Genomic DNA, 25,781 nt, shown 5'->3' with positions numbered 1-25,781 from the left:
AGTCTTCAGTTTTGCACTGAGATCAGAGGACACTTTGGTTAGCAGAAGGCTGAGCCTGCCTGCGTGGGTCTGCCCGGGCTGCGGTGGGAAAGCTGACATCCCGCGGCCAACCCGATGCTCTCTGTGTGTGCCGGAGTCGGGGCAGAGCCATACGGGGGGGCTGATAACAGGATAAACCTCTGGAAAAATTAACCTTGCCTTGTAGCATGATTTTCCAAGAATTTATACCTAGAAGCAAACGGTGGCGGCGATGGATGGTGAAAGAGGTGGCTCTTCCTGGTGCCAAGGATGGTGCAAGGCTCAGGGTGGGACAAACCCTTTGGGGCTTTTGGGACATGCAGGTCTCAGTATGGACCTTGTGAATGGGGGTTGTGTCCTGGAGGGGCTGGTGGAGCGCCGGGGCAGCCGGTGTGGCGGCTCCTGCTCGTCCCGGGGCCGGAACCGCGTCTGTGGGAAATCCAGTTCTGTGCACAGCCCCGTTGCAGGGTGTGTTTGCAGCAGCGGTGGCTCTGCCCGCACGCCTTCTGGAGAGTGTCTTGAATTGAACAGGAGGCTCTTCCCTTCCATCTCCTCAAGCCACCCTGCAGAGCTCAAAGGAGAAATCATCCTGATTGGTCCAGGGAAGATCATGCTCTTACCCTGCAAGTACAGCTCGCGGGGGCCAGCTTTTACCTCCCAAACCCCTCCTCTGGTGCCCCGATGGTTTTGCTCCTCAGGACGTTTGCTTGGGGCACTGTTTGTTGTGCCTGACCTCTGTGTTGGTCCTCGTTAGCTGAGCTGTAGCTTCGTTCGTTAGCCTGCCTTTCTGCATGAGGAGGGGAGGATGGCTGTGCAGCTCCAGTGTGGGGAGGGATGCACATCTGCCAGCCTGGATTAAATGATTTATGCAAACAGGAGGTGGGAAAACAGCACAGGAGACTTTCCAACGTGGGCTTGTCCTTATCCCTGCTTCCAGGGCTTTCGCTGCTGATTTGCCTGAGTTTTCTCATTTCCACAGGGACATGTATTATCAAATAAAGTAGGAAGTAGGGAAGCCAAGTGGCTGTGACTTGCCAGCAAGAGCTCTTTTTGCTGTCCTTGCCCTCTGGTCTCTCTCTGCCCTCAAGCTGGGGCTGGAGCAGGCAGAGCTCCCGTCCCTGCCTGCCACCAGGGTGCCTCTGCGTGGGTTCGCATGCATCCAGCACCAACGAAACCAGCTTTGGCCCCTCACGGTTGTGAAATTGAGACTGATTCAAGTCCTGAGTTAATACATACTCAAGGCAATATTAACCTAGCCAAAACTGAAACCTGTGTTTAAGAGCTGGGTTATGTACAGAATCCACAGCTAACTTACTGAAACATAAGTTTCAGTTTTGGTGAAAGCTAAATCTATGAGAGCTCTGACTGGCTATTGGAGTGATTCATTTGCTCCCCAGATAATTCAAAAATTGAGCTGATAGCAACGAGCACTCAGTTTCTCCTCTATTAGGCATCATTTATTGCCTGCATCATCAGCACGTTTCACCTTCCTGGGCAAACCCAGGCGCTGTGTGGGGCAGCCGGCTCGATCGCTTGCTCAAATCCCAGGCCAAGCTCAGTTTTCTAAAACATGCCCTGCGTGACTTTTGCTATCACATCAGTTTTTAGTTCTTCCAAAAATAAGGACGGGAGGAACACGAGAGCTGGGTGATAGGTACATGCATTTCGGCAGACCATGGTCTGGCATCTGCCAGGCTACTGCCTGGAGCCCGGTGTCGGCGCTGCTGGCGGCACCGGTCTCGGTGGCAGTGACAGCAGCAGTGTATTGTGATGGATGTTTCTCTTCTTTCCTGGGCATCACTGTGGTTATTTGCAAAGCTGCACCATTCAAAGCGCTGTCTGAAGCTTTGGAGGAGGAAGTGGGGGTAGTTTGATATTTCAACAAGAAACAGCCCCTCTGCCTAGCAGCGACCTTGCTAGCTGTGCCTGTGTATCTTTTAAAGTCTTTGGTCTGCTATTGCTTACCTGGGGGTGCAGACGATTAGCCCTGACAACTCTGCGCACGTGCTAGTGTTCTATTCTGTGTGATTCTTTTTCTTCTTAAATCTCTGTGTGCTCTGGACAGCTCCTGATAACTGATGCCATTTTCTGTGACTGTTCATTTGAATTTTCAAAGTAAAGAACTTCAGCTTTGGTTTTCTAAATGTTAACGAGCCTTTCCCGAAGAAGAGTCTGTTGGTGGGGAACAGCACCCCAGAACTGCCTGCACGAGCTCTTCCGTGAGTCGTGGGAGCATCCATGGGCTTCAGCTGAGGATCCCCAGGCTCACTATGGAAAATCCCTATCCTTGGAATGAGTTATTTTCTTCAATTTTGGCTAATTTTATTTTTGTCTCCTCTTTGGTGCTCTGTCTCGTGTCTCTTTTAGATTGCCCGCTTTCCAACGTGCAAACTTGCTCTGTCAACAGCATAACCCAGTCTCCACGGGAGCCCCCCAGGACTGCAGGAACAAGGGAAGCATCACGATGGCTGGTAATGCAAATTATGATTGTAGCGCTAATTGCAAGAGAGAAAAAAGTTTAAAATTAGAAGCAAGCATAGTAAACATAAATTCTGCAGGGAAGATGTGCATGGGGGCTTCTTGTGGGTTTTGAAAGTGGAAGTCTGATTGCTTAGATCACTTTTTGTATTCACTGATCACAGCTCTGTCCCTCGGAAAGACCTTTCAAGAAAGTTTCGTTTCTCTGTGGAATTGGTCTCTTGGTCCTCCCAGCGGCGCGCAGGCCAGCAAGAGCACTTCTCAGGCAGCTCGAAATCTTGCCTGTACTTCAGCATTTTCTTTTTCTATACATTGGCATCACCATTTGCTTAGAGAAGCCCAATTGCTAATATGTCAGATGCCCACATCAAAAAGCTTCTGAAACCTCCTGGAAACTGAAAAAGCCTCGTTCATTAAGCCTGTGTTTGACCTCCTTGGCAGATTTGAATCTTTGAAATATATGCCTGTTTGGAGACCGGTGCAAATCTCAGCATGGGTGTTGGGCCTTACATTCTTCTCTCGTGGACGCTTCTGTTCATCTTCAATGGCAGGGCAGTGCTTTTCAGGCAACTTTACCTCAATTTTTGCTGAAATAGCCAATTTCCTTAACATGGTGGGGAAAAAAGAAAAAGAAAAACCCAAACCATCAAAATTCACTCTCTGACTGGGAAATCTTGCTGAAATTATCACAGGAGAGTGACATGTACCCAAGCAGGGGGACTGCTAAACCTTTCGGATGGCTCCTGAGCTGTTGCAGTTTTGGGGTGAAAATTTCTCAAGACGAATTTGATTTTCCAGCCGGTTCCTGACATTAGCAGGAATGTGTAGAACTCCCCTGGTCTGGTCCCTAGCATCGCACACAGCTCATGCACTTGCCTGATTTTGAGCACAGCAGCATTTTGGCTGGACTCGTGACTTTCTGAACACGCACTTTGCATGTGGGCTTTGCAGGGCAGAGGAATCCCTGGGCACAGAGGTGGCTGCTGAAACCCAAGTGATGGACAGTTGAAGAAAAGCTAGCAGGAGCTGCTCTTTAGCTGTATTATTAAACTGTAAAGACCTGAAATATGCATTTCCCTTTGGGGAAGATGCCATTTGTGATAACCAAAATATGAGTTCACATTTTATCAAAACAGGGGAAGCAATTATCTAACCTTCAACACCCCTCACCCTGGTGACTAAATTAATGGTTTTCTGCAGAACAGAAAACATGTCGGTGTACAAGATCCTCCACGACGCTTTTCCCCTTCCACAAAGGTGAATCTTGCGGGGGGGATGCACTCCTTTTTGCATTTTTTTTTTGTTTTTTACCCTCTTCGGGTGAAATCCTGGCTTGGCAGCAGCACTGCCATTGGTGAGTCACGCAGATGAGTGTCACATCTCCTCCGTGAAGGCGGCGGCTGAGGCAGTGTCGTTTTCTGTGACGTGCAGCCCTGTGCAGCCGGCTGGCGACCATGACCTGGCCAAGGACAGCCAGCGAGGATGGGGTGAGCCCGGGACCACCCACAGCAACGGAGAGGTGCTTCCCAGGGGAGGCGGCTCTGTGTCCTTGCTGATGACACATGCACCTGGGGACGTCCTGGGCTGGGCGGCAGGTAACAGGAAACGGCAGAAACAGCCCCAGAGGGACAGTTGTGGGCAATGCCCTAAACCAGGGTGATTCAGACGTCATCTCGGGGTTGGGGACACTCTCCAAGGCTCGCTCTCAGCCCCGAAGCCCCTCAGCGCTGGGAAAGGAGCTGCTCTGCCCACGAGGGCAGGTCCTAAAGCTGCTGAGAGCCCTGTGCGCCGTGAGCTGCTCGGGAAGAGATCCTGGAAAACAGCCTGAAGTTTTGCTCCCTCGGCTTTGGACATCTCCTGTGCTGGGCTGAATAAAAGCTGCATTTCATTGAGCTGAGCCGCGCTTAGCCTGTCACTCCCTAAAAGGCAGTACTCAGTGCTTGATTTTCAGAATTATTCAAGTGGTTATGGTTAGAAACGTGACCAAGAAGAGGGCACACAATGTACCACACCTATCAGCCGATAACTCCTTGCAGAGTTTCTTCTGAGTCATTTGATGAGTTTACCGAGAAAAACAATTTTTTACTTTTGTCAGCAGCATTGCAGAGCTGGGGCTGAGCGAGTGGCAGGGCTGGCGAGCCTGCAAGGTAACCGGCCCCTGGTTTCTGTCGATAATGAACTGCACTAATTAAGAGGGAGAAGAGCAGCCAGATTTTTGGAGGCTGGGAGAGGGCGCTGGCAGCCGCGGAGCACGTTTCCATCGCGAAGAGCAAAGCGCATTGGTGCAGAAGCTAATGCAAAGAGTGATGACGGGGCGGATGACACCCATCTGGGTGCTGGTGTGAATCCCTGGGTTTCAAGAGGACTGTGCCAGATTAGCACTTGTTCGAACGAGATTTGAAATGGCCCTGGATTGGAGGGCCAGGTGATTGCTTGACAATTAAACCTCTGGTTTTTAAGGCGCTGAGAACCACTCGGAGCTGCAGCATAGCACCACTGCTACAGTCAATCTTCCCGTTAGTGCCCAGCTGTGATTAGGATAGGGCTGTCTGACAATTTACACCACTGCAAGTATGTAAGAAATTACTCTAGTGCATCAAAACCAAGTGGAAACATTTTCTTCTGCCTGTGGAAACAGAATTATGTTCCTTTGGCAAGGGTTTTGGTGAGCTACAGTATTACCAGGAGAGATGTAAAATCCTACAAGCATTTTTCTTCCAGGTGGCCGAGTTGGTTTTTGTGGATCTTTTCCTGAAGGATGTCAGGAAGAGTTCCTGAGTTCAGATACTGTTGCTGGACTTTATTATTAAGTCTTGATTTTTCTTTTATTAAAATTACTGAAGGCATTTCTATCATTCATATTGTCTAGTTCTGGGGATCTGTGTACAAACCATTATCAGCTTCATATCTGAAATGCTGGTGTACCTAAAGCTGCTGTGAACTATGAGTAATGACAAAGAATGGCAAACCAAGAATGGTCTGTAAAGTATTATCAGATCTTCTTATAGCATGAAACTACATTGAAATGCACTATTGAAACTGGTACCTTATGACTCTGAAACACTTTACTGGAAATCTAGTGTTAACTTGTGCCTGCGGTCAGTTCTTGACAGCATGGCTCCTGCAGATCAGAACAGTCTGATTTATTTTTTTTAAGGATTTTTTTTTAGGATAAAAGAAAAGCTTTTGGATATTTGAAGTGAATAAATGTGGAGCTGGGTCAGCAGCGGATCGCACTGAGCAGGACTGCAGTAACTCACGGTAAGTGGTGCGCGCAGGACGTGGCTCTCCAGTGGCAATGCTGGAGCAGGGCCGGGAGCTGCTGCTGAATTTCCCCAACATAACCGGCTGTCAGTGAGTAGGTGTCTCGTCTCCTGTCATGCTCCCGGGCTCTCCAGGAACATCTGCTTCATTAGTCGTTTCAACAAGCCATTTGTCTGCAGCGGTCTGGTGTGTTCTGCTGTAATTGAGCTGTTTCTGTTACCATAGCAGTGATGCCAGCTCTGCGGTGACGTGAACGCGGCTGTCTTCATGGCAGGGTGAGGCTGAGCATTGGTCCTGGCAGCGGTCAGAGTTTATATAAATGACAAGCTAATGGTACACAGGGCTTAGTTTTTAATTCCCTAGCATGGTGGCAGCTGGCTAACAACCCTGTATGCTGCCTTTGCTTGTTATTTGGGTCGTAACTGCTTTTAGTGTGCCCTGTCGCAACGTGCCTACCATAAAATCCCGAGGGAGGAGCCCTCCCTTTAGCTGGGAGTTGCCTGGCAGGGTTCCCGGGGAGAGGACCACTTCCCCGCTCCCAGCGCGCTCCCCAGCGCTGCCGTACGTGAAAGGCTTAATTATTCTGCGAGCGCCTGGGGGAGTCAGTTCCTATTTTACTATCTGAGCTCATCTGCATCATCACACTGCTGTCTTTCAGAAATCCCTATTTCTCCTTTTCCTCTTCCTTCCCAGAGCATGTGAGAAATGGCTTGCTGTTTTATTGAGGATATTTTCATGATGCTGTAGCTGGCAGGTAGATGAGAGCCTCCCTTAGGCAGGCTGCCTGGGGAAAGCCAAGCGTGGGTGATTCGCTTCCATCAGGACTTGGTCCAACGCACGCCGAGATCCCTGCTGATGCCATCCTGTCTGCTCCAAAATGCGAGGGTTTCAGATCTCCCCCAGGTCCAGCACTTGGGGTAATCAATCGCCATCATTGCACACATACTTAACCAGAAATGTAAAACCATCTGGATTGTCTCCCCTCCTCTGACGTGGTTCTCCTCCTCCTTGCCCTTGTGGTGAGGGGCACGCTATTGCCTCTGCTTTGCAAACGGTCAGTGACAGGTCAGTGCCAAGGAACGCCCGCCCAGGACCATGCAGAGGTCTGTAATGGAGCAAGGCCCTGGACCCTGATAATACAACATTTCACTCCTGTTCCCGTATCACCCCAGCATCTTTCCTCCACCAGCATGGCTGGCAATTTTTAACCTATGACTGTTTCTTGCCTGCTGGCATTTGGCTGACCTGTCTTGAGCGTCAGTTCAGTTACCAAAAGGAAAAAAAGAAGAAATCCCTTCTCATCTGCAATTTACATAATTAAGTAAGAACTCATTGCCTCTTCCCTCGTTTCCTCACCGAGGCTGGGTGTGCACCGGGCTGCCTGGGAACGCTGCCGGTGCTGCTTCCCCTGCTCCAAGTGAAACTTTTGCTGCAATTACAGGCAGCAGCTGGGAATTGGGGGAGGAAGGCAGAGATTAACAGCCTTGTGCTGCTGAGGATCCCTCCAACACCTCAGCAAAGGCAAATGCAACCTGCTGCAGATTTGGACCTGCCTTTTGGCTGTTTGCTTTTACAGTGCAAAGGCACAGGGATGAGGGAGGCACGTTTGGTGCATTTGGGGTAGTTTCAGCAATGCTGTATGCAATACTATGACTAGCCTGGGCATAAAATCTATTTGCCTAGTCTTCCTCTGATGACGGATATATGCTCAAGATTGAGCTTGGTTATCAATAAATTACTCACCCAGCAAAACTTTATAGAACAGCCCTGGCCCACAGGCAGTGGCACACAAGACATACCTGCATTGCAACAGGCACATGCTCAGGTTGCTGCTCTCACCCAGAGCATCGTGGCTGCTCTGGAGGTTGGCTGTGGGATTAGAGGGGCGTCTTTGCCACCTCCATGCCCTCTAAGTCCATCTGACCTTCTCTACCGGGTACAGGTAGTCCAAGAAGTTTTTTTAACTCTCATTTTTGTTTGTAGACTAAACTTAGCTATCTCCAGAGGGGTTACAGAAACAACCAAACTAGCCTCAGAGCCAACAGCATGGTGAACCAGCCTGGGTTTTGCACCAGTACTGCCACATTCATGTGACAGCATGCCCCAGCTGGCAAACCCTGGTTCCCTGGGGACAGCCTGGATCTGAAACGTCACTATGAGAACATGCCTGGTCTGCTCGAGGACCTTGGCTGCATCAGTTTTTCTCAGCAGCTAATGCTTGTGGCAGGGTAATCATAGACTTTGCAGTCAAAGTCTTTGCTTGTGGGTAGAACTTCCCTGCTGCTGCTGGGCTGGTGGACTTTTAAAGGTTTGAGTGAAATTTCTGTCCTTCTGCAGGGTGATAGCTTTGGACAGTGCATAATGATCACATAAGTCAACCGTGCTCCTGAAAACCAAGTGACTTCTGGCATCGCGGTGGGAGCTGTGTCATCCCAAAGCCCTGCCCTCTTGTACCTGAGCATCTCCAGCCTCCAAATACCAGGGACGTGCAGATGGAGAGAAGTGTCCACCCACCTGAGGAGCAAGTCTGAGAGCAGGGTCCCCCCATACCCGGCGGGTGAAGGCCCCGTGTGCCAGGACAGTGATGGAGAAAGGTCTTGCCAACTTTCTGAGTCACGCTATTTTAATAGCACGCCATGTCCTACTGCCAGAAATCCTCCTACCTTGGGGGGTTTGGACCACTGGCGTCCCAGGGGGGTGATGCTGCTCGGCTTCCCACACCCCAACGCCTCTGTGGGAACCAGGAACGGCCCCTTTCCAGGGGGGCCTTGGCGGCACAGCTCTGTGCCGGGGGGAGCCCCCGAGCTTGGCGTTTTGGGGATGTAACCCCCCATCCTTTTCATCCCGTCCTTCTTCCCGAATGAAAAATGATACAGCAATGCCAAGATTTCCCGCCTCCGTAGGTTAGGGAAACACCTGTGGGTGAGAGAGTTGGTCCCTTTCACTAGCTCATTAATTCAGTAAATCACAAAGGGAAATACGTGCTGGGAAAAGCAAGAAAAATCCCAAAAGTTAATCCAAGAGTTATTTCCTCCCGATACCTGGATAAAAACGCTTTCTTCGGAGCTCTTCAGGTCAGATGTCAGAAAGACAGATGAACCCACATCAAAGAACAAGGTAAAATACTGATTTTTATCCTTTTGCTCTATGTGCTCATGTGTATTTCCTTGTATTCCTATAACGTGTCTCTGAAAGGTTTTTTTTCATTAATAACCTTAATTTTCAGTGCTAACAGAACTTGCATTTGAAGTCAGCTGTTTCTGAGGGAAAGCATTTTCTTTTGTGATCAGGCTTTGGGATCTGCTGCTTTCAGGTGCAGTTACCTCCTGCTGCTCTGAGTCAGTAGACTTTGAAATGTTTAATTTATCTGTATTTATTTTTTCTGATGAAAATTTTTCAGAACAACTTGGTCTATTTACATGCAATCTTTTACTGGTATTTTCTTTTTTTTTTCTCTTTTTATTCTTTTGGTATCTTTTGTAAAATATTTGGGTTTTGTTTTTTGTTTTTTTTTCTCTTGCACTTGGGGAATAAAGAAGGAATGGGTAAGAGATACTAATTGGTGTGGGTTTTTTAATACACATGTACATATACAAGTACTATATAAAACTTGTATATTTTCATAAATATCACAACTGTGTTATTTAGGAACGATAGAGAGGCAGTATTGTCTTCCTGGAACAGGTCTCCCAGGCAGCCGGCCATGCTTGCATCCTGCAGCAACATGAAAGGATCCCACTTGCTCCTCTACCTCTTCTCCATGTCATGCTGGCTGAATTTGATGCCGACAGCTGGGAACAAAATCTTCCACTTTGGACCCTGCAGGATTTCAATGAGCGTGACTGAGATTAGGTCTGGTTTCACCGCAATTAAAGCCAACATCGTAAGTATTGCTCCGGGCTCTTGTGGAGCTGGGAAGCTCTTTAGTCAGCTGCTCCCAAAGCGCCTCTGGAGCCAGCACGTACATCACCATCTCTATCTTCTCCCGTGCAGCAAGCCAGAGACCCCATCAGGACCCTGAGCATCTTGTCTTACCCGCACTCTCTGCACAGGGTTAAGGTAGGTGTCCGTACTGTGTCTCCAGTTTTTCTCTGAATAATTTTGACCAGCTAGCATCCTAACACCGGTCATGAGGTGTGCCAGCTCAGGGCGTTTGGGGAAGTTATTTAATACCATGACTTCTAAGTTCCAGCGAAACACAGACGCTGGCAGACAGCGCAGGTCAGGGAGGATAAAGTGATGCGGATCACGTATGTGAAAAGAGGTGGGTGTCCCGCTGCCGGTTCCTGCATCGGGCTTTCACCCTGACTGGCTTTCCAGAAATGGTGGGCAGAGATTTTTTTTTGTTGCATGTGATGCTCTACTTACAGGAGCTTTAGCTGTGGCTGCCCACCACCTCGGTCAGTGGAGGCATAGCGAGGTGAATCAGGATTTGGGTGGAAAGCTATTAAAGAATCCAAAAGCAGGTGAATGTGGTCTTGGGAGGTGAAATATATTACAAATAAGTATTTTTCAGCTCTCTTATGCTCTAAGGCACTAGACATGGGCCACTGCTTCAGGTCTCAGCCTCTAATACCCAGCTGCAAAATCAGCTAATTATTTTGTTGACTCAATGAGACTTGCTGAGGATGGATCTCCTGGAAAATCAGTCTAAAATGATTTCCTATATATATTATCAATTTACATCAAGCATCACTGAAAAAGCTTTATATGAGTCAAAACATCCTGCTGTGCTTGGCTACCATGCTTGGTGTTAGAGATGGGTTATTCTAGAGGGGGGCAGAAAGGCTGGCGACTACGGGTTTAACGCACTTTGGGAGACCTTTTAAAAATGAAATTTATTCCTTAAGTCTTCAGATAGATGCTGCATCACCCATCACCTCTTCAACTTCTACGTGGACAAAGTCTTCAAACACTGCAAGACCGAGGATTCGTATGTCAACCGAAAAATCAGCAGCATAGCCAACTCCTTCCTCAGCGTGAAGAGGAAACTTGGGCAGTGTGTAAGTCTTGGGTATTGCCACAGTTTAGTTTCATCTGTTAGTATTTGGTATATAAATAAACCTAAGTGTTTTATAAAGTTACAAAATCTTTATTTATAAAAATGTTTTTAACAAGAATACAAAGAAGCATGATGTGAAGACTGAGTATGTCTGCTGAGAAATTTTTATACTTGCCACTCATCAGCCAACTCCCACGTTAGTTCTCAAGAAAGATATTTATCCTGTCCCTCTGTCTATCAAAGTAAACTCTGTTCTTAGCTGAAGTCTGATTTAAGGACCTGCAGCCTTTTCCAGAGTTTAACAAGGTCTCAGTCTATACAGTGATTTCCAGCATAATTAGAAACTGATCTCTTATTTTTAAAAATTAACCCCCAAACCTAATGAATTCTATCTTATTTTTCTAGCATGAGCAAAATAAGTGCATGTGTGGACAGGAATCCGCTAAGAAATTTAAGCAAATACTTGTGAACTATGAAGGGGTAAGTTGATGACTAAGTCTAGTAATTAACGCAGATATTCGGATTCTCTTTACATTGGGTTGTACCCCCTGTCTTTGCTTACAACTTGTTCCTTTATACCATTTCAGCTGAATGTCACATCTGCAGCAATTAAATCCCTGGGTGAGCTGGACATCCTACTAGACTGGATGGAGAAATCTCATTAGAGAGCAGAAGGCATTAACGACCCACCAATGGCCGGGGCTAACAAAGCTGCTGGGACATTGCACACACCAGCGGTGAACGGGAAAATAATGTACTGTATCAACCAGTGCAGTTTCTCACTGATTGCAGCTGTGTTCAGTCAAACACTGAGTGTTTTGCTAGCCAGGTACATAGGCGAAGGCATCAGCAGAGTCTTGCATTAAGGTGGAAATACCGAGTTTGATCAAATCAGCATAGCACTCGCTTAGCAGACTTCTATCAAAGGATGCTCTCCAAGGGAAAATCTAAAAGGATTTCTCTTGCTAGCAGACATAAGCTGTGATCATTTAATAAAAGTATTGTTTAAATTATAAAATTTTTCTATAGGGAATGTATACTCGAGTTCTGAGTGTGCCTGCTGGAACTACTCTGGTGCAGTTAATGCTGCAGAGCAGTGCTCACAAACCTGGGCTCAGTCTTATGCAACTGCTGCAGCTGATTGCTGTGGCTGAAACAAGGTGCACAGGGTGAGAAATGCTTCCAAGAATAGGTCCTAGCAGGTATGTCAGGCCTTAGAAATCTGTGTTTCCTTTTGAGATGATATTTTGTGCCTTATCAGTAAAAGAAAACTTTCTATGCAAGGTATGTGGTTGCTGAACAGAAAAAGATTCTTGTACGTATTGTGTAATTTACTGACACTCAGTAGCAAGTTTTGTGGAAATCTATTGCAATTACTGTAAATAAACCCCACCTGAAACTGTGCTGAGTCTGTTTGTCAAAATTCTGAGGAATTATGTGATTCTCGTTGGTGAAACTTTCTGAATTCACTGTGGTGCCCTTTCATAGCAGATACTGTCACTCCTGGTAATGCTAGCATCCCAGAGGTGAGGCATCGTTCCTGGCATACCAGAGAGACCAAAGTTTAGACCCGAACGATACTAAATCACCCCAGCTTGTCCACGAGACCATTTTTATTGTGCATAATGTATAGCTCTGGTCTGTTTTCACCCCTTTTGGGCTCTTTTAGCCACCAGTGGCTGCACACACATTGCTGGTACCCACTGGTTCTGCACGCTCCAGGTCCCTTTTCCAATGTGTTTTCCCACAAGGTGTTAATACACATATCGCTGCAGTAGCTGACAATGGCAGAGGACTAATGTGTTAGTAAATGAACCAAGACCACCCAGATCAACTCTCCAGGCAGCCAGGAGGTGTTATATACTCTTGGTGTCAGGGCCCAGGTAAATGCTGCTTATTAGCACTCTAGTCCTAATATTTCAAGTGATAAAGTCTTACTGCTGCATTCATTAGACATAAGGCTTGAGTAAGACTGGAGGGTAGATGTCTGACTTGGTGCATTTTGCTCTAGGGATCACCTAAGCTGAGCAAGGTGTACCAAAACTCCTGCCGGCTGTGGTGGCATGAGCACAACCAGGGCGCGCTGCATGCTCGCCCCTGGCTCTGAGCAGCTCTTATTGCTGTTCGGGTCGAGTCATTGCTTCTAGGTCTGAATCCTTCAGGCTTGCACAAACCTCTTCTCAGCACCTCTGTTCCCATGGGACAGTCCAACACTCCCTAGCTCTCCCTTTCCTGCCCACGGGCACGGGCAAACTTCAGCAGCTGGGATGGACGGAGGGCTGGCTGTTCCCAGCTTGGGCAATTTCTAGTGATGCTGCAGAGGCGACACAGGGAAGGCTTTAGCTGCAGAAGAGGCTCTTTAACAGGATTTTGTTATTATGGAATAAGGTCCTTGTGTCCTCAAGGACAGTGTACTGCTTTGGTTTCATCCCCATCACAGGAGGACCCTGGTCAAGACCTCTGGCAGCACACTGTGCATCACCAGAGCCTCCGTCAGTCCGGTGGGCGCTGTGCCTTTCATCAGGTGCCAGCAGAATGAGGAGCTGCAGAGGAGGAGGAGACTCCTTGTCCTCTCCCAAAAAGGCCTGGCTGGTGACTTGGCTGGGTGAGTTCACCAGCATTTGCCTATAGCATATACGTATGTACTTCACGCTGAGCGGGATTTGGTGATTCACTTTTAAAGGAAAGATCTCCTTGATTGCTCACTATCCTTCCTCAAATATTTGCTTATGCCAAAGGAAAGCTTCTCAGGGCTTTGATTCTTTTAATTTGCTTTCTCATGTGGTTTTGCAGTGTGACCTTCATTTGTCCTGGTGCCAGGGCATAAACGGGTGAATACACCCCTCCACGCTCTGTCAGTGGTCACGAAAGCCGATCTTCAACACCATCATCTTTGAAATTAACCATTTAAAAATGACAGGTATCTTGCACGTACCATGACTTTCTGTTAAAGAAAAAACTTTAGGAATGAAGCGGTAACGTAATGAGATACCACAGCTCGTCGCTGACCAAAGGAAATCAGTTGGCACGTTTGGCAGTCTGGTGAAGGAGATGGGGCTGCTTGGTGAGGTCCCTGTGGACCTTTCCATTGATCGTGGTGGGCTCTAGATCACAGCTTGAGTGAGAAGTGTGGGTTTTATTCCACATCCTCAGCTTACCCTGTCACAATTATTATTATTTATCAGATTTCATTGATTTTGTATCCTGTGCGGAGGGTTGCATGCCTCAATCCATGCATGTTTTATTGCTTTCATGTCAAACTTAAGTTTACACTTTCCCATCCGCTGCAAAGCACTGCAGCAGCCCAGGGATGTGCCCCTTTGGAAATGAGGTGCCAGATGGAAGTGTCAGCGGTGGGAAGGAGCAGGAGCCATGGGCAGGCAGCTGCCGGGGCTGAGGGGTGCAGGCAAAGCCGGCTGGCAGGCTGCTCAGCCCATCCACATTTCTCACCCTCTGCACCTCTCCCGGGAGTTTAGCTCATTCTGGCTGCTCCCAGCACAGTGCGGGAGGAGCGGAGCTGAGAAAAGGACGCCGGCGGGCAGGTTGAAGAGGAAACGGATTTGTGAAGGGAGAGCGAAAGGGGTTTTCTCATCTCAGAAATTTCCAAACCTTAGCGTTTTCCTGCAGCTTTATGACAGCTCACCCCCGGGGGACACTTTCCGAGTGCACGCCTTTCCTATTGCACCAGAACAATTCATTCACTTCCAGCAACTCCAGGCAGGCGCAGACCTGTCCTGGCCCCTCCTCACCTTTTCCGATATTCAAGCCCCTTCCCACCGTGCTGCCGAGGGGATGCAGCCCGGGACATGAGGCAGATGAGTTATAACCTGACATTTGAGGTCCTAGCCTTGGTATCAGTAAGGTGATGACTATTGCAATGTGGATGGGAGAGCAGCCCTGAAAACACAAATGTAGGGCTGGGAGGGGAAACACAAATACCACTGGAGCTGCTGCCCTCCTACTCGCAGTGAGCCAAGCTCATCTCAGCGCTTACTGTGGGGAGGTACATGATTCAGGCACAATTTGTTTTTTATCCTTGATGAAAACTCTGTGTCTGTAGGCTAACGCAAACAGCCGTTGCCTGACATCTTGCTGAACGACCATACTGTTTTCATTTTAAAGTGTAGCTAATATTTTACTAAAACAGAAATATACTTGTGGTGTTACTGTAACACCATCAGCTCAGGCTCTAGCCAGGGTGATGTCTCCCTTTCATCCCTTTCATCTCCCCATTCTTTGTATTTTATGGCTTGCTGTCAGAGCTGCACATAACCAACATGGGCTCAGGAATTTGAATTTATTTGTGCAGTTTCTGCCCCTTCTCTCCTGAATGGCTCTGGCCCCGTCAGACACCTCCACAGCCCCTCTCTTTAGCCAGGCAGGCACCAGCCCATCCCATTCCTGGTATTCAGGGAAAATTGCTTCTCTGCTTTGTCACAACTTCTTCATCACTGCTGCTTCCTACATTGCGTTATCTGCAGGGCATTCAGCTTTCTGTACCTGTATCTAACTGACAGCAGTGTCGTGCTGCTCTTTGGAAATCCATGCATCAATAAATTATTTTTCTCTGTTTAGTCATCCTCTCTTGAAAATAAGACCACGAGACAACATTTAATTATAGTCATCCTCGTTTCTGCCTGGATGAACATGAAGTCAGCCAGGGAAAATATGTGAGTGATGTATGGCTCAGGTTTATTAAGCAAAGGGTGGGTTTTCATCGGGGTAGCTCTGTGGCAGAGGAGCACGGATTGGGCTCAGTTGTTCTGACTCCAAGTCAGAAATGGGTTGGTTCAGCTGCTCTGGGGAATTTGGTCTGTACTATGCAAATGGATACAGTGCCAGTGAACACCAGTGCCCATTGCCTAATCAGCTATACAGGCTGCTGATAGGTTATCGTACCAATTAATGTCATGCTGTTATCAATTCCTACTGTTGATGGAAATGCACGTGAGAAACATTACTCAAAACATCCTGTTTATCTCCATTAATTGTGGGTTTCTTCTATCGTCCTGTGCCATTTGCAACACCAGATGTGATGCTATAATGCTGCAGTAAAAGGAGGAGAAAGCCCCCCCCCCTCCCGCCAATGCACCCTTACTGAGCCTCTTTGGGTGCACTCTCCCTGTGCCCTCCCACGGACTGCAAGTCCCCCTGGTCTGCTGAAAGCCAGTGGTATTCTTTATTGCTTGTGCATAAGAACACTTCAGACCATGTCTGGTCTGCAGGTACTGCCCTCTGGATGAGAAAGCTAAGAGGAATCAAAAGCGCGAGTCGTCATTCTAGAGGGTTTTCCAGCTGCCTTCAAAAAAAAAAGAGATTTTTTAAAATGCGCCTTCTGGCCTTTGAGAGCCCACCGCGTTGGAAGGGCACTGGTGGGGCTGGGGCTGTTGGTGGACTAAGCTACTTGAGCCCATGCCATTTCCCAGTCCAACCTGCTCGCTCAGACCTGCGCCTCCAGCCCAGCCACCCCATTTGGCATCAAAGAATTCCTCCTAAATCACTGCTCGAAGCTGAATTTAAGCAAAAAAAGTCAAGCTATAGCAAATTGTGGTAGCAATAAACAGTGCTGCTTGCTGATGTCTCCCTCTGATCCTCAAGGTAGAGCTGGTCCCAGTTGCTGCCACCTCTTGGTCCCTTGCCTTTAGATCTAGCCCTCCCAGTTCGGAGGGGACACGGCCGGGGCAGCGCTGTCCCCCTCGGAGCTGCCCTGTGCAATGCTGCTGGAGGTGAGGAGGAAGGCAGAGTAGGCGAGGTCAGCATCCTCTTTGGAGCTCTGGGGAAGGACAGAAGGACACCGTTAAGTGGCTGGGGACAGACAGCAGCATGTGGCAGGGGAAAGGACAGCATTAACACGGGCAGCACCGCAGGGCCGTGAGCTTCTTGGGATGATAGGGGCAGACTGAAGGAGTGGGACAATCCGGCGGGTCACGCCGGTGGCGATGCGAGAGCATCACGCCTTTGCTCAGCCTCGGGGAAGACCCCAAACGTTTGTGGGTTTGGGACTTCGCGGCATGCCTGTCCCCGCGTTGTCAGCATCCAGCTTACCTGTCCTAAAGCTGCTGGGTTTTACTGGTTTCCTGATAGTTTCCTTTATCGCTCCGGTTCAGCTCTTGGCACTTACTTACAACAGCTACCTATCGCCTTTGGTTAGGGACTTTTAAAAAGAAGGGCTTGCATCTGGCACCTTCGGTTACTGCCGAGTGGTGCCACTCGACCATAATCTTACCCAAGGGGAGGGGAGGCAGGGCCACAACAGCAAGTCACAGCCCTTGTGATGGCAGAGACCTCCCTGCCTACCTCTGCCCCCTGAACCGCTGCCCGCGTGGGAGCACAGCGCTGGGGGAAGGCTGAGAGGTGGGATGTGCTCTGGCCTCTGGTCAGCTGCTTATCCCAGTGTTTCATACTTATGGTAACAACCCAACCCCAACCTTCCTGACACTACCTGGGGCTGACTTGGTGTACTGTATTATTGTCTCTGCGAAAAAGTGGGGTCAGGAAAGGGTTAAGGTCCCCCCATGGAGGCTGATCTGCAGCAGGTGGCCAGATCCAGGTAAGATGGAGAGCACCTGGGTATAAATAAGGCCCCTGGGAGAAGGCAGCTCCTTTGGTGGAGGTTGGAGAGCTGTGGCGGTGCCTCCCAGGTCAGTGGGCTCTCTCCTGCCTCCTCTTACCCTTTTTGCCTTCTTTGTCTCGGCAGCACTTTCTGGGGTGGCCGTGGTGGCGATGAACTCTGCAGGAAGAGAAAGGGAGGTGTTAGGGTGTGGGGGGCATCTGTGGGCAGGTATTTCTGTGGCTTTTGTAGGGTCCTTCTGCAAACCCCTTCCCCGGCACCTCTCGTGCTGGGGATGGAGAGCAAACCCATCAGTCAGCAACCTACCGTCCCCTCCTATCTGAGTCTCCTGGCTCTCTTTCACGCAGGCGTTATTGCTTGCACCGTACTCCTTCACACTTTCGAAGTCTGACATGCTGATGTTTGTCCTGTAGCTCCCGACGGACACGAGGTCTGTTAAGAGGGAGGAGATAAATACCCTGCATGCTTGCTCAGTCAGTGCAAGCGCATTGGTGTCCAAACTGCCTCTGTGCAAGGAGACACCGTGCAATGCCACGCGCAAAGCCCACAGAGGGGTGGTCTCTGCCTCAGCCTGGGCACCCTGTAAGCTGGGTGTTGGAGCTGTATGGGTGGGGTCAGTGGGAGAAGCAGGGTCCCTTGTCTGCCCATCGCGTACGGGGGTGCCAGGGGAGCAGCTCAGCCCAGCACAGATGGCAGCATGCACAAGGCATCGCCTTTGTCTTAATATTGCTGACTTTTCTTGAGAGACTAGAAAAGGCCAGGACTCACCAGATCTCTTCAGCTGCCTGTATTTAAAAACGGCAAAAGCTGTCGCAACGACCAGGAGCACGGCACCAACAGGGCCCAGGACTAAAAGAAGTACATTGGGGCCATGGCTTTGATCAGAGCTGGAACGGAGGGAAAGATATATCACTAAACTGTGAAATACTTTTTTTTTTTTTTTTAAATACATTATTCAAGACTGAATAATGTATATGAATTTGCAGTAGTCTAAAATCTATATAGGATGGTAAATCTCAGTGAGCACGATGCAATTCAGTTAATGAACTGGATCCCAGCACATCACAGGGGAACAAATAAAAATGTAGGCCAGCGGTTGTGCCAAACCAGCTACATCAGCAGCTTGGTTATAAATGTGTGAAGGAAAGTTCTCTAATCTTGACAGAAGTATTTTCAATTAGTTTTTTGGTACCTGGAATCTCTAATTGTTCCCTTCTGGGACTGTATTTTCTTGAGCTAGAAATTAATTTCAAGACATCTTGCCTTTTGCTGTAACTTTTCTGCTTCTTTTCCTCTGATGTTTTGAGCTAAGTTCTTTAGGGCAAGATTTTTTTTTTGTTGCTATACCTTACATGCAGTGTGCAAACACAGTACCAACAACAGGTTAATATAAACGTCACAAAAACGATAAATGACAGAGCCTTGGAGAGAACTAACCTTTCCGAGGCAGCTGCGCTTTGCTCCTCTGCACCGCTGTACGCTCTTCCTTGGGGAATAAAGCCACCCTTGGCAGGGCTGGGGGCATCAACGTTCAGGAGCTCTAGGCTGCGGTCGGCACTGATACCTACATTTCCCAGGGAAGAAGGGCGGTTAGTCGCGTGAGCAGCAGCATGGAGATGGTGACACAAAAACTGGTTGGGCATATTTGGTGCACGTGGAACTGCAGCGGGTTTTGGCTGCACATAAAAGGCTCTTTAAAATGGGGTTTAGAGATCTGAAATAATCTCATTCCAAATAATTTATTGCAAAAATCTCAAGTAGGCTCTCTCTGCCTATACACTTTTGAGAAGTCTTGCATTTTTGAGTTCTACCTCTAGTGATTCCTGAACAAACTTTGAATAATTGGTTTGCTTTTATTTCTGGCTCTTTGCCTGCCGAAGGCAGTGAAATGAGGCTGTTTCCCTCTGTTTTCATTTTGACCATCATCCGCTTAGGGAGGTTGCATGTGGGATATCTAGTGCTATATTTTTTCTCTGCTCTGCTTCTAACAATATTCCTTCCCCCCAAAAATAAGATACTGCACCAAAGCTGAGACTAAGCCCCTTGCTGTCCAAGGGGAGTTGGTGACAGCCCTGCCTTTCCTGCTCCCTACTGTTCTCCTGTTTATTAAAATAAGCTCCCTGGAGCAAGATGTGTCTCTGAACTACATGCAGTCACCTTCACTTGACAGGTGTCAGATGTTGCTTAAACTAAATGATGTTACAAATTGTAATAGCAATAATTAGTAAGGACAGGGTTAAAAAGTAAAAATGGTGTGGAAGGAAGTGATTTTTAAACCGGTGGGGGTTTTTATGACCAGGAAGCAGAAACCAGTGAGTGGATGAAAACTTCTATGACAAGTTGCGCAAAATCATGGTGATCTTGGCACCTAGTCTGTGAGGCTGCCTGGATGAGAGCTCTTCTGTTTTGAGGTGCTGCAACCTAGTGGATATGGAGAGGACTTCTCTCTCAGCAGAAGGCAGCATGATTCACAGCCCTGAGGAGCAGGAAAGCCCCTGCCTGCCTTTGCCTTGGAGCTCACCTTCGGTCACCTGCAGGTAGACTGCCATGGTTTCCCCAAAGAGGCCATCATGCTTCACTCCACACCAGTACCACCCTTGGTCTGTCTTTGCCACTGAGTCAAAGCTCAGGATAACTGTCTTGTTGTCGGTGTCACAGGTAACGTCTGGCCCTGGCTGCCTTTGGTCAGAAGCAGGCATGGGGGTGCATCTGCTGCTGCTCCACTTGCACCAGTACTTCTGGTAGGAGTAGTACTTGCATGGATAAAAGCAAGTTAAATCGACCCGTGAACCCACTTGCGCGTCCACTTCCTTCTTTCCCTTCAGTCCAGGTTCTCCTGCAAGGGCAAACAGAACATCAAGGCTGACGTTAGTGGTTTCAGTGGTGGGAATGGTAGTCAACAGGCAGTGGTGCTGCTAGACATGATGAACCAGGAGACGTATCTCTGAGGGAAAGTGCTCCTTACATTGCTAAATTAATGTTAAGGATGCTGTATATGCATCTCTGGGTGAAAGCTTGGGGGTTTTTTTGCAATGCTTAAGAAATACTTGCATGAGAAATTTTTGTGAACACTTTCCCATAAAACTGAAACCTTGTGTTTCCATTTTTAAAGCTACTGAGATGTGGGGGGATTGGCACAATGTTTCACCCTGAGACAGAAGTTCAGAGCTGGACCTCAGATCTCTTCCTAAAAAGCCAGATCTGCTCCTTTGTGGTGCTTACGAGGTTGTTTTCTACCTGCTGAGCAGGCAGAGAACTGCCAACGCGCAAGCTCATACCGTCTATGATCTTCAGCTCAGTTGATGATTGCTGCTCCTTATCCTCATCTGTCATGCACCAGTAATAGCCTTTGTCAGTGTCCTTCAGCTGGTTCAGGATGATGGTGATCGTGTTGTTATCTGGGCTGTCGTACATGGCCACTCTTCCTTCATACAACTCCGACACATACCCGGAGCTCTCTATGATCCGAGCACACCCGTTCTGTCTCCACTTGCACCAGTACTTCGCTGATGACTTTTTTAGAGACTCATAGTGGCATTCAAAAGTTACTGAACTTCCTTTTACTCCGATTATTGTGGGCTTTGCTTGAGGAACTTTTGTCTCTGGAGATAAAAATGAAATGAGCATCAATACATGTCTAACTTTTGCCCATGTGGCACTCTCCCAAGAGAATAAATATCAGATCAAACAAAGCTGTTCTGGCTAAAGCAAGGCTAGGTGAAGCTCAGGGGTGCAGGTGGTAGGAGGCTGTCCTGGCACTGCTAGGAATTGACACTAAAGGGTCTGTCACGCCTTCCTTTTTCCCAAATTCACTGGGTGGTGGTTGTCTTTGTGTACTGACACTTCAAAGTTTTGCTCCCTTCGCTAGGGGAAGGGCAGGTCTTCTTTCTACATCTGTCATTTTGAGATTTAAGGAATTAAGACTTGAAGAGACAGTTTGCTTGTCTCAAACTGGTAGGCAGAATTTGCCTTCTGGAGTTTTGGGCTAGCCAGACTGGGGAAGATAGCTAGCCACTGCTGAGAAAGTTAAGTCTTGATACAAGCTTTATTAGTGATGGTTTAGTACATTAGAGTTACATGAATAGAAGGAAGTATCTAGATGAGAGGATAGGATAATAGCACTCTGCAAAGGGAAACTAAAGTTCTTGTTAAATAAAGTGAGACTGTTAAATAAAGTGAGGCTGCTAGCGATCCTTCTAAAGAGAAGCAGAGATGAAGAGAAAAAACACTGGGGATAGCTTACTCACCCTCATAGACATGCACGTCCAGTTCCTTCGTTTCTCCGCTCTCCCCATAGAAGCCGACCCCGCACAGGTACAAGCCAGAGTCTTCCCAGCCCATCTGAGTTATCACGATGCTGAATGAGCCTGGAAGATCCTCATTGCTCAGCAGAGCTCGCCCTGTGTACCTCTTATCGATATTCCCATAACTATCGATGACGTTATGGCAGCCGTTTTTCTCCATCTTGCACAAGAATTTCCTCACGCTCTCATACTCCTTCCCAAAGCTGCAGGACATGGTCAAAGTGCTGTGCAGCTTCACATAGAAGAGCTCAGCACCCTCGGGTACATGTGGACCTGTGCATACAGAGACATCAGTCAGTGTCTACTGCCTGCTCTGTCGGTAACTGTGTGCAACTCCCCTATACCTCTGAAGGCTTTTTTTTAGCATAGGGTTTCTCTCTACTTTGCTATATTATATGACCATGTGCCACTCCTGGTCAGAGCATGATCTACCCAGTTGTGTCCCATGTCTGTCACACATTTCAGGACTGCGGTCTCTATGCTATATCACTGCCCGCTCTATAGCGGAGTTTCTCCCAGAGCCTTCTTGCCAGGGGCCGTGCCATGAGTTTGCACCGTGCTCTGCACCCTGGGCCTTGCCCAGAAGTGTGGTGCCGTCCTGCACGCTGCGTTCTCGTGGACTTGAGCACAGGTTTGGCTTGCACAGCCTTAGCTGTGGGTTGGAGGGTACATCGGAGTGATGGGCAGTTCTGCCCCCTGACTGCATCTCCCTAAACTTTAATGGCCGAGAGAGGTCAGCAGTTTCTAAGCAATGTTTGTGATCTTAAGATGAGGTTTGTTTAGTCTGATTTTTATGCTATGTTTTTAGTAAAAAAAATTCATTCTGTAAGAGTACAGGGGAAAATGAAAACTGCTGGTTTCCCAAAAGCATGGAGCATCTTGAGCTTTTAGACACTGGACAGACAATCTGCGGAGCCTTATTAAAAAGGGAGGGGGGGGAGAAGTAAAAGAAAATAATACTTTAAGGAGCCCTAAGACTGTAATTACCTTTAGAAACATCCAGACTGACTTTGTAGGAGAGCCCTCTGCCATTGATACCAACACCGCACTGGTAGGTGCCTGCATCTGCCATTGTAAGCTCAGAGATGTTAATCTGGAAGTTTTCTGCCTGTGGGTAGTCAGTGATGGAGGCTCTGCCTTCGTAGCCTGGAGCAGTGTAGCCGTTGGTGGAGACAACGGTCATGCAGCCCGTGGCCGACTGCCTGCACCAATACTTTCTGTCGTGTCTGTTCACGCGGGTGGGAGGGTAGAAGCATTTCACTGTAACTGACCCGTTGAGCAGACCATATACCTGCCGTGGTCCGAACACAGGGCTGGAGACTGCAAGAGGAAAACATGTTGGCTGTAAATGTCAGCTGTGCTGCACAACCCGATGGGACTGCAGAGCAGGTCGGGTGTACCGGGGCAAGTGCGGACCCAGGGCTGTGCAGCATCATGTGGTCTGAAAGGTCCCATGGCAGTGATGGGCACTGATGGGGTAGAGACACGCTCTGAACCCTGCTCCCCCCTTAGTAATGCCACCTCTGGTCTTGGGCCACCCACAAGATCTGTGCCCCAGACAAGTTACACTTACTTGCTGCCTTGGGGACATATCTGCTGCTTGCAGATTCAGCTGGGAGGAAGGCAAGCAGGAAGATGAACGCTAGTAAAGTCATTTTTCTTGCATTCCCTGGAAAAGGCACAGAAGTTGGTGAATAATCACATTTGCAAAATGATTAAGTTAACTGATCAAGTCATCTAATAATCCTCGTGCCTGGAGGATACGAGGGTTGTGGCTACTTGAGCTAGAAAGAAATATAGCACCTAATCGCTTCTGTCAAGCAACTGAATGGGAAAGAGGGAGTTGATAACTCTGTTCTTGGCTGTGTTGCTGCATGACATCACGACTGCCCGTGGGTCTCATCCCAACACCCCAATCTTCCCTTCTGTAAAACAAGGGGAATTGTTCTTATGACAGACTCGGTTAATGCAATGCCTGCAAGCCACCAATGTGTCCGTCAGAGCGGAGTGCCCCAGGAACAGTATCCCACAGACAGGCAACAGTGGTGGCGTGCACAGCATAAAAAGAGATTTTGGCCAAACCAGAAGAGACTTGATTCAAAATCAGAAATGGTATCTGTTTAACGCTCGTAAATCAGAACAGCCCATCACAAGGCTGAAGTCCAAAAATGGTCCAAAAGCCACTGAGCCCTGGCAGGCATGAGAGTCAGGTGGCAATCCGGAGCTCAACTGCTCCCTTGATCCTTGCCAGGAGATAATGCTGCTTCTAATAATTTAATAGCTGGGGTCATATTTTCTTTCCATGTTGTTCGTGCACTGAAAGGAAGGCTTGTTCACTTGTGAGCCTGAGTGCCAAAACCACTCCTTAGGAAAACCTACTCTCACAGAATGGTTTGGTTTGGAAAGGACCTTTGAAGATTATCTAATCCAACCCCCCTGCAATGGGCAGGGACATCTTTCACTAAGTCGTGTTGCTCAAAGCCCCATCCAACGTGACCTTGAACACTTCCACTGATGGGGCATCTGCAACTTCTCTGGGCAACCTGTGCCAGTGTCTTACCACCCTCATTGCAAAAATTTCTTCCTTATGTCCAAATTTCTTCCTTATGTCATAGAGCAGAGTTCCCCTCTGAAGCCTGTATTTAATTACTGCTCTTTGTTTCCCTGATCTCTTCAAAGACACACAAAAGAGAAAAAGGGTAATATTTTTCACCCCTACTTTTTTTTCTTTCCTCAGCTGCTGGTAAAGTCAGTGAGATGCAGGGATTTACCCCTCACCCCTCCAACAATCAGACTTAAACCAATAAAGCACTGTCCCACCTGTATATCCAACAAACCTACTGCACCAAAATTAACCCTTGGCCAGGACTCAAAATTATTGGGGTATGTCAAACTAAACTGCGTGTCTCTTGAAATGTGTCCGTAGTCTTCAGGATGAATATTTCTGACCTTCCCCTTGTCTTGGACAGAGTGATGGCTCAGAGGAAGCCAAGGCTTTTAATTCCCTAAACTGTTTTCTTTGGCCTGGACTGAGTGTGCTGTCGGACACTGCATGGTGCAGTGGTAGGAATGTGCATTTCCTGAGCATGGCTGTTGATCTACCTGCATACTCCAAGTTCTAGAAAAGATGATAGGTGCCAAGGAAAGTCTTTGTAAATATTCAGAAGAATTTGATTTCAGGGCGTCAAGTGACACAATTTTATTAAGGGTAATTCCCGGTAGAAGAAAAAGGCTTTTATTTCCGTGTTAAGATGAAAGGTGTTCTGTTGTGCTTTCTTCCTTGTATTGTGATTTCTAATTGCTCAGTGGCCACTTGTCCATGGCTAATAATTAACTCACTGAGCATGAAAAATGCTCTTTCATACATATCCCAGAAGTAGCCAGCAAGACAAACATAACATTCTGCAGCAAGCAAACAATGTGGCATAAAAAAGACCTTGATATTTGCCCCTTGTTAACAGCAGTTCCTCTGGCTGATAGTCACCTTGCTGCCCTCCAGCCCACGCTCTGTAGTGCAAGCAGGATCCCAGTTCAGCTTTCCCCTTCTTGGCAAAATTCGAATAATCGGTTAGTCTGATTCCTTCTCAAAGCAATCGGCTACTTCAGAGTTACTGACAACATCATTTTGTCAGGTAGGGAAGGATTACCAAGACCTCTTTTCTGAAACAAAGATATAACTGTGTCTAGAAAGATGTGTGCAAGAGTGGTGGCATCAGGGTCTTCGTATGCATGTTAGAGCAGGAAAGAATTTTTGCATCTCTATCTCTGAGGACGCGTGTGCACTTGTGCCTACACAAGAACGGTTCCTGTGTGCTTGCATGACCAATATCTGCAACTTCTGCAGCTCTGAGTTGCCTCTAGTCCTGTTTTCTCAGATGCTGTTAAAACCTTCCCCTGCTCACTGAATGAATGGAGAAAACTCCCATGTATAGCAAGTCTGAGCAAGCACAGCTGCTGATTACGTAAAAATCTGTGATATACTTCCATGCTAATCCACTGAGCTGGATGCCTGGAAACCCCCTCTCTCCTGCCAGCGCTGTGTTGCACTCCGAGGGTTATGCTTCCTAGCCCAGCGAAATGGTGCAAACGAGCTTTGCTGGTCACTCTGCAACAAGCAAGCGCTGTTTGAGATGCTGGAGGAGAA

The 25,781-nt window shown here is 48.0% G+C and overlaps 2 protein-coding genes across 2 annotated transcripts; one reads left to right on the top strand and one right to left on the bottom strand.

Moving 5' to 3' along the window:
- Positions 1-8,743: 8,743 nt before the first annotated feature.
- On the top strand, positions 8,744-11,427 carry LOC103893686 (interleukin-20). Its single transcript, XM_009272907.1, has 6 exons — positions 8,744-8,877; positions 9,445-9,643; positions 9,754-9,819; positions 10,611-10,763; positions 11,168-11,242; positions 11,350-11,427. Exons 1-6 carry the CDS (start codon positions 8,840-8,842, stop codon positions 11,425-11,427), a joined length of 609 nt encoding a protein of 202 aa, XP_009271182.1. The 5' UTR covers positions 8,744-8,839.
- A 4,982-nt stretch (positions 11,428-16,409) lies between these two features.
- On the bottom strand, positions 16,410-23,298 carry PIGR (polymeric immunoglobulin receptor). The gene is made up of 10 exons (XM_019470318.1): positions 23,211-23,298; positions 22,625-22,957; positions 21,581-21,910; positions 20,612-20,935; positions 19,855-20,169; positions 18,771-18,897; positions 18,102-18,220; positions 17,640-17,765; positions 17,434-17,492; positions 16,410-16,535 (listed from the first exon to the last, which is right to left on the bottom strand). The coding sequence occupies exons 1-10, from the start codon at positions 23,290-23,292 to the stop codon at positions 16,410-16,412; spliced, it is 1,941 nt and encodes a 646-aa protein (XP_019325863.1). The 5' UTR covers positions 23,293-23,298.
- Positions 23,299-25,781: the final 2,483 nt, after the last annotated feature.

The sequence above is a fragment of the Aptenodytes forsteri genome, unplaced genomic scaffold (genome assembly GCF_000699145.1).
Source record: "Aptenodytes forsteri isolate BGI_AS27 unplaced genomic scaffold, ASM69914v1 Scaffold142, whole genome shotgun sequence".
Taxonomy (NCBI): Eukaryota; Metazoa; Chordata; class Aves; order Sphenisciformes; family Spheniscidae; genus Aptenodytes; species Aptenodytes forsteri.
Note: the sequence above shows the minus strand (reverse complement) of the source record. Positions and strands in the feature narration are given on the sequence as shown.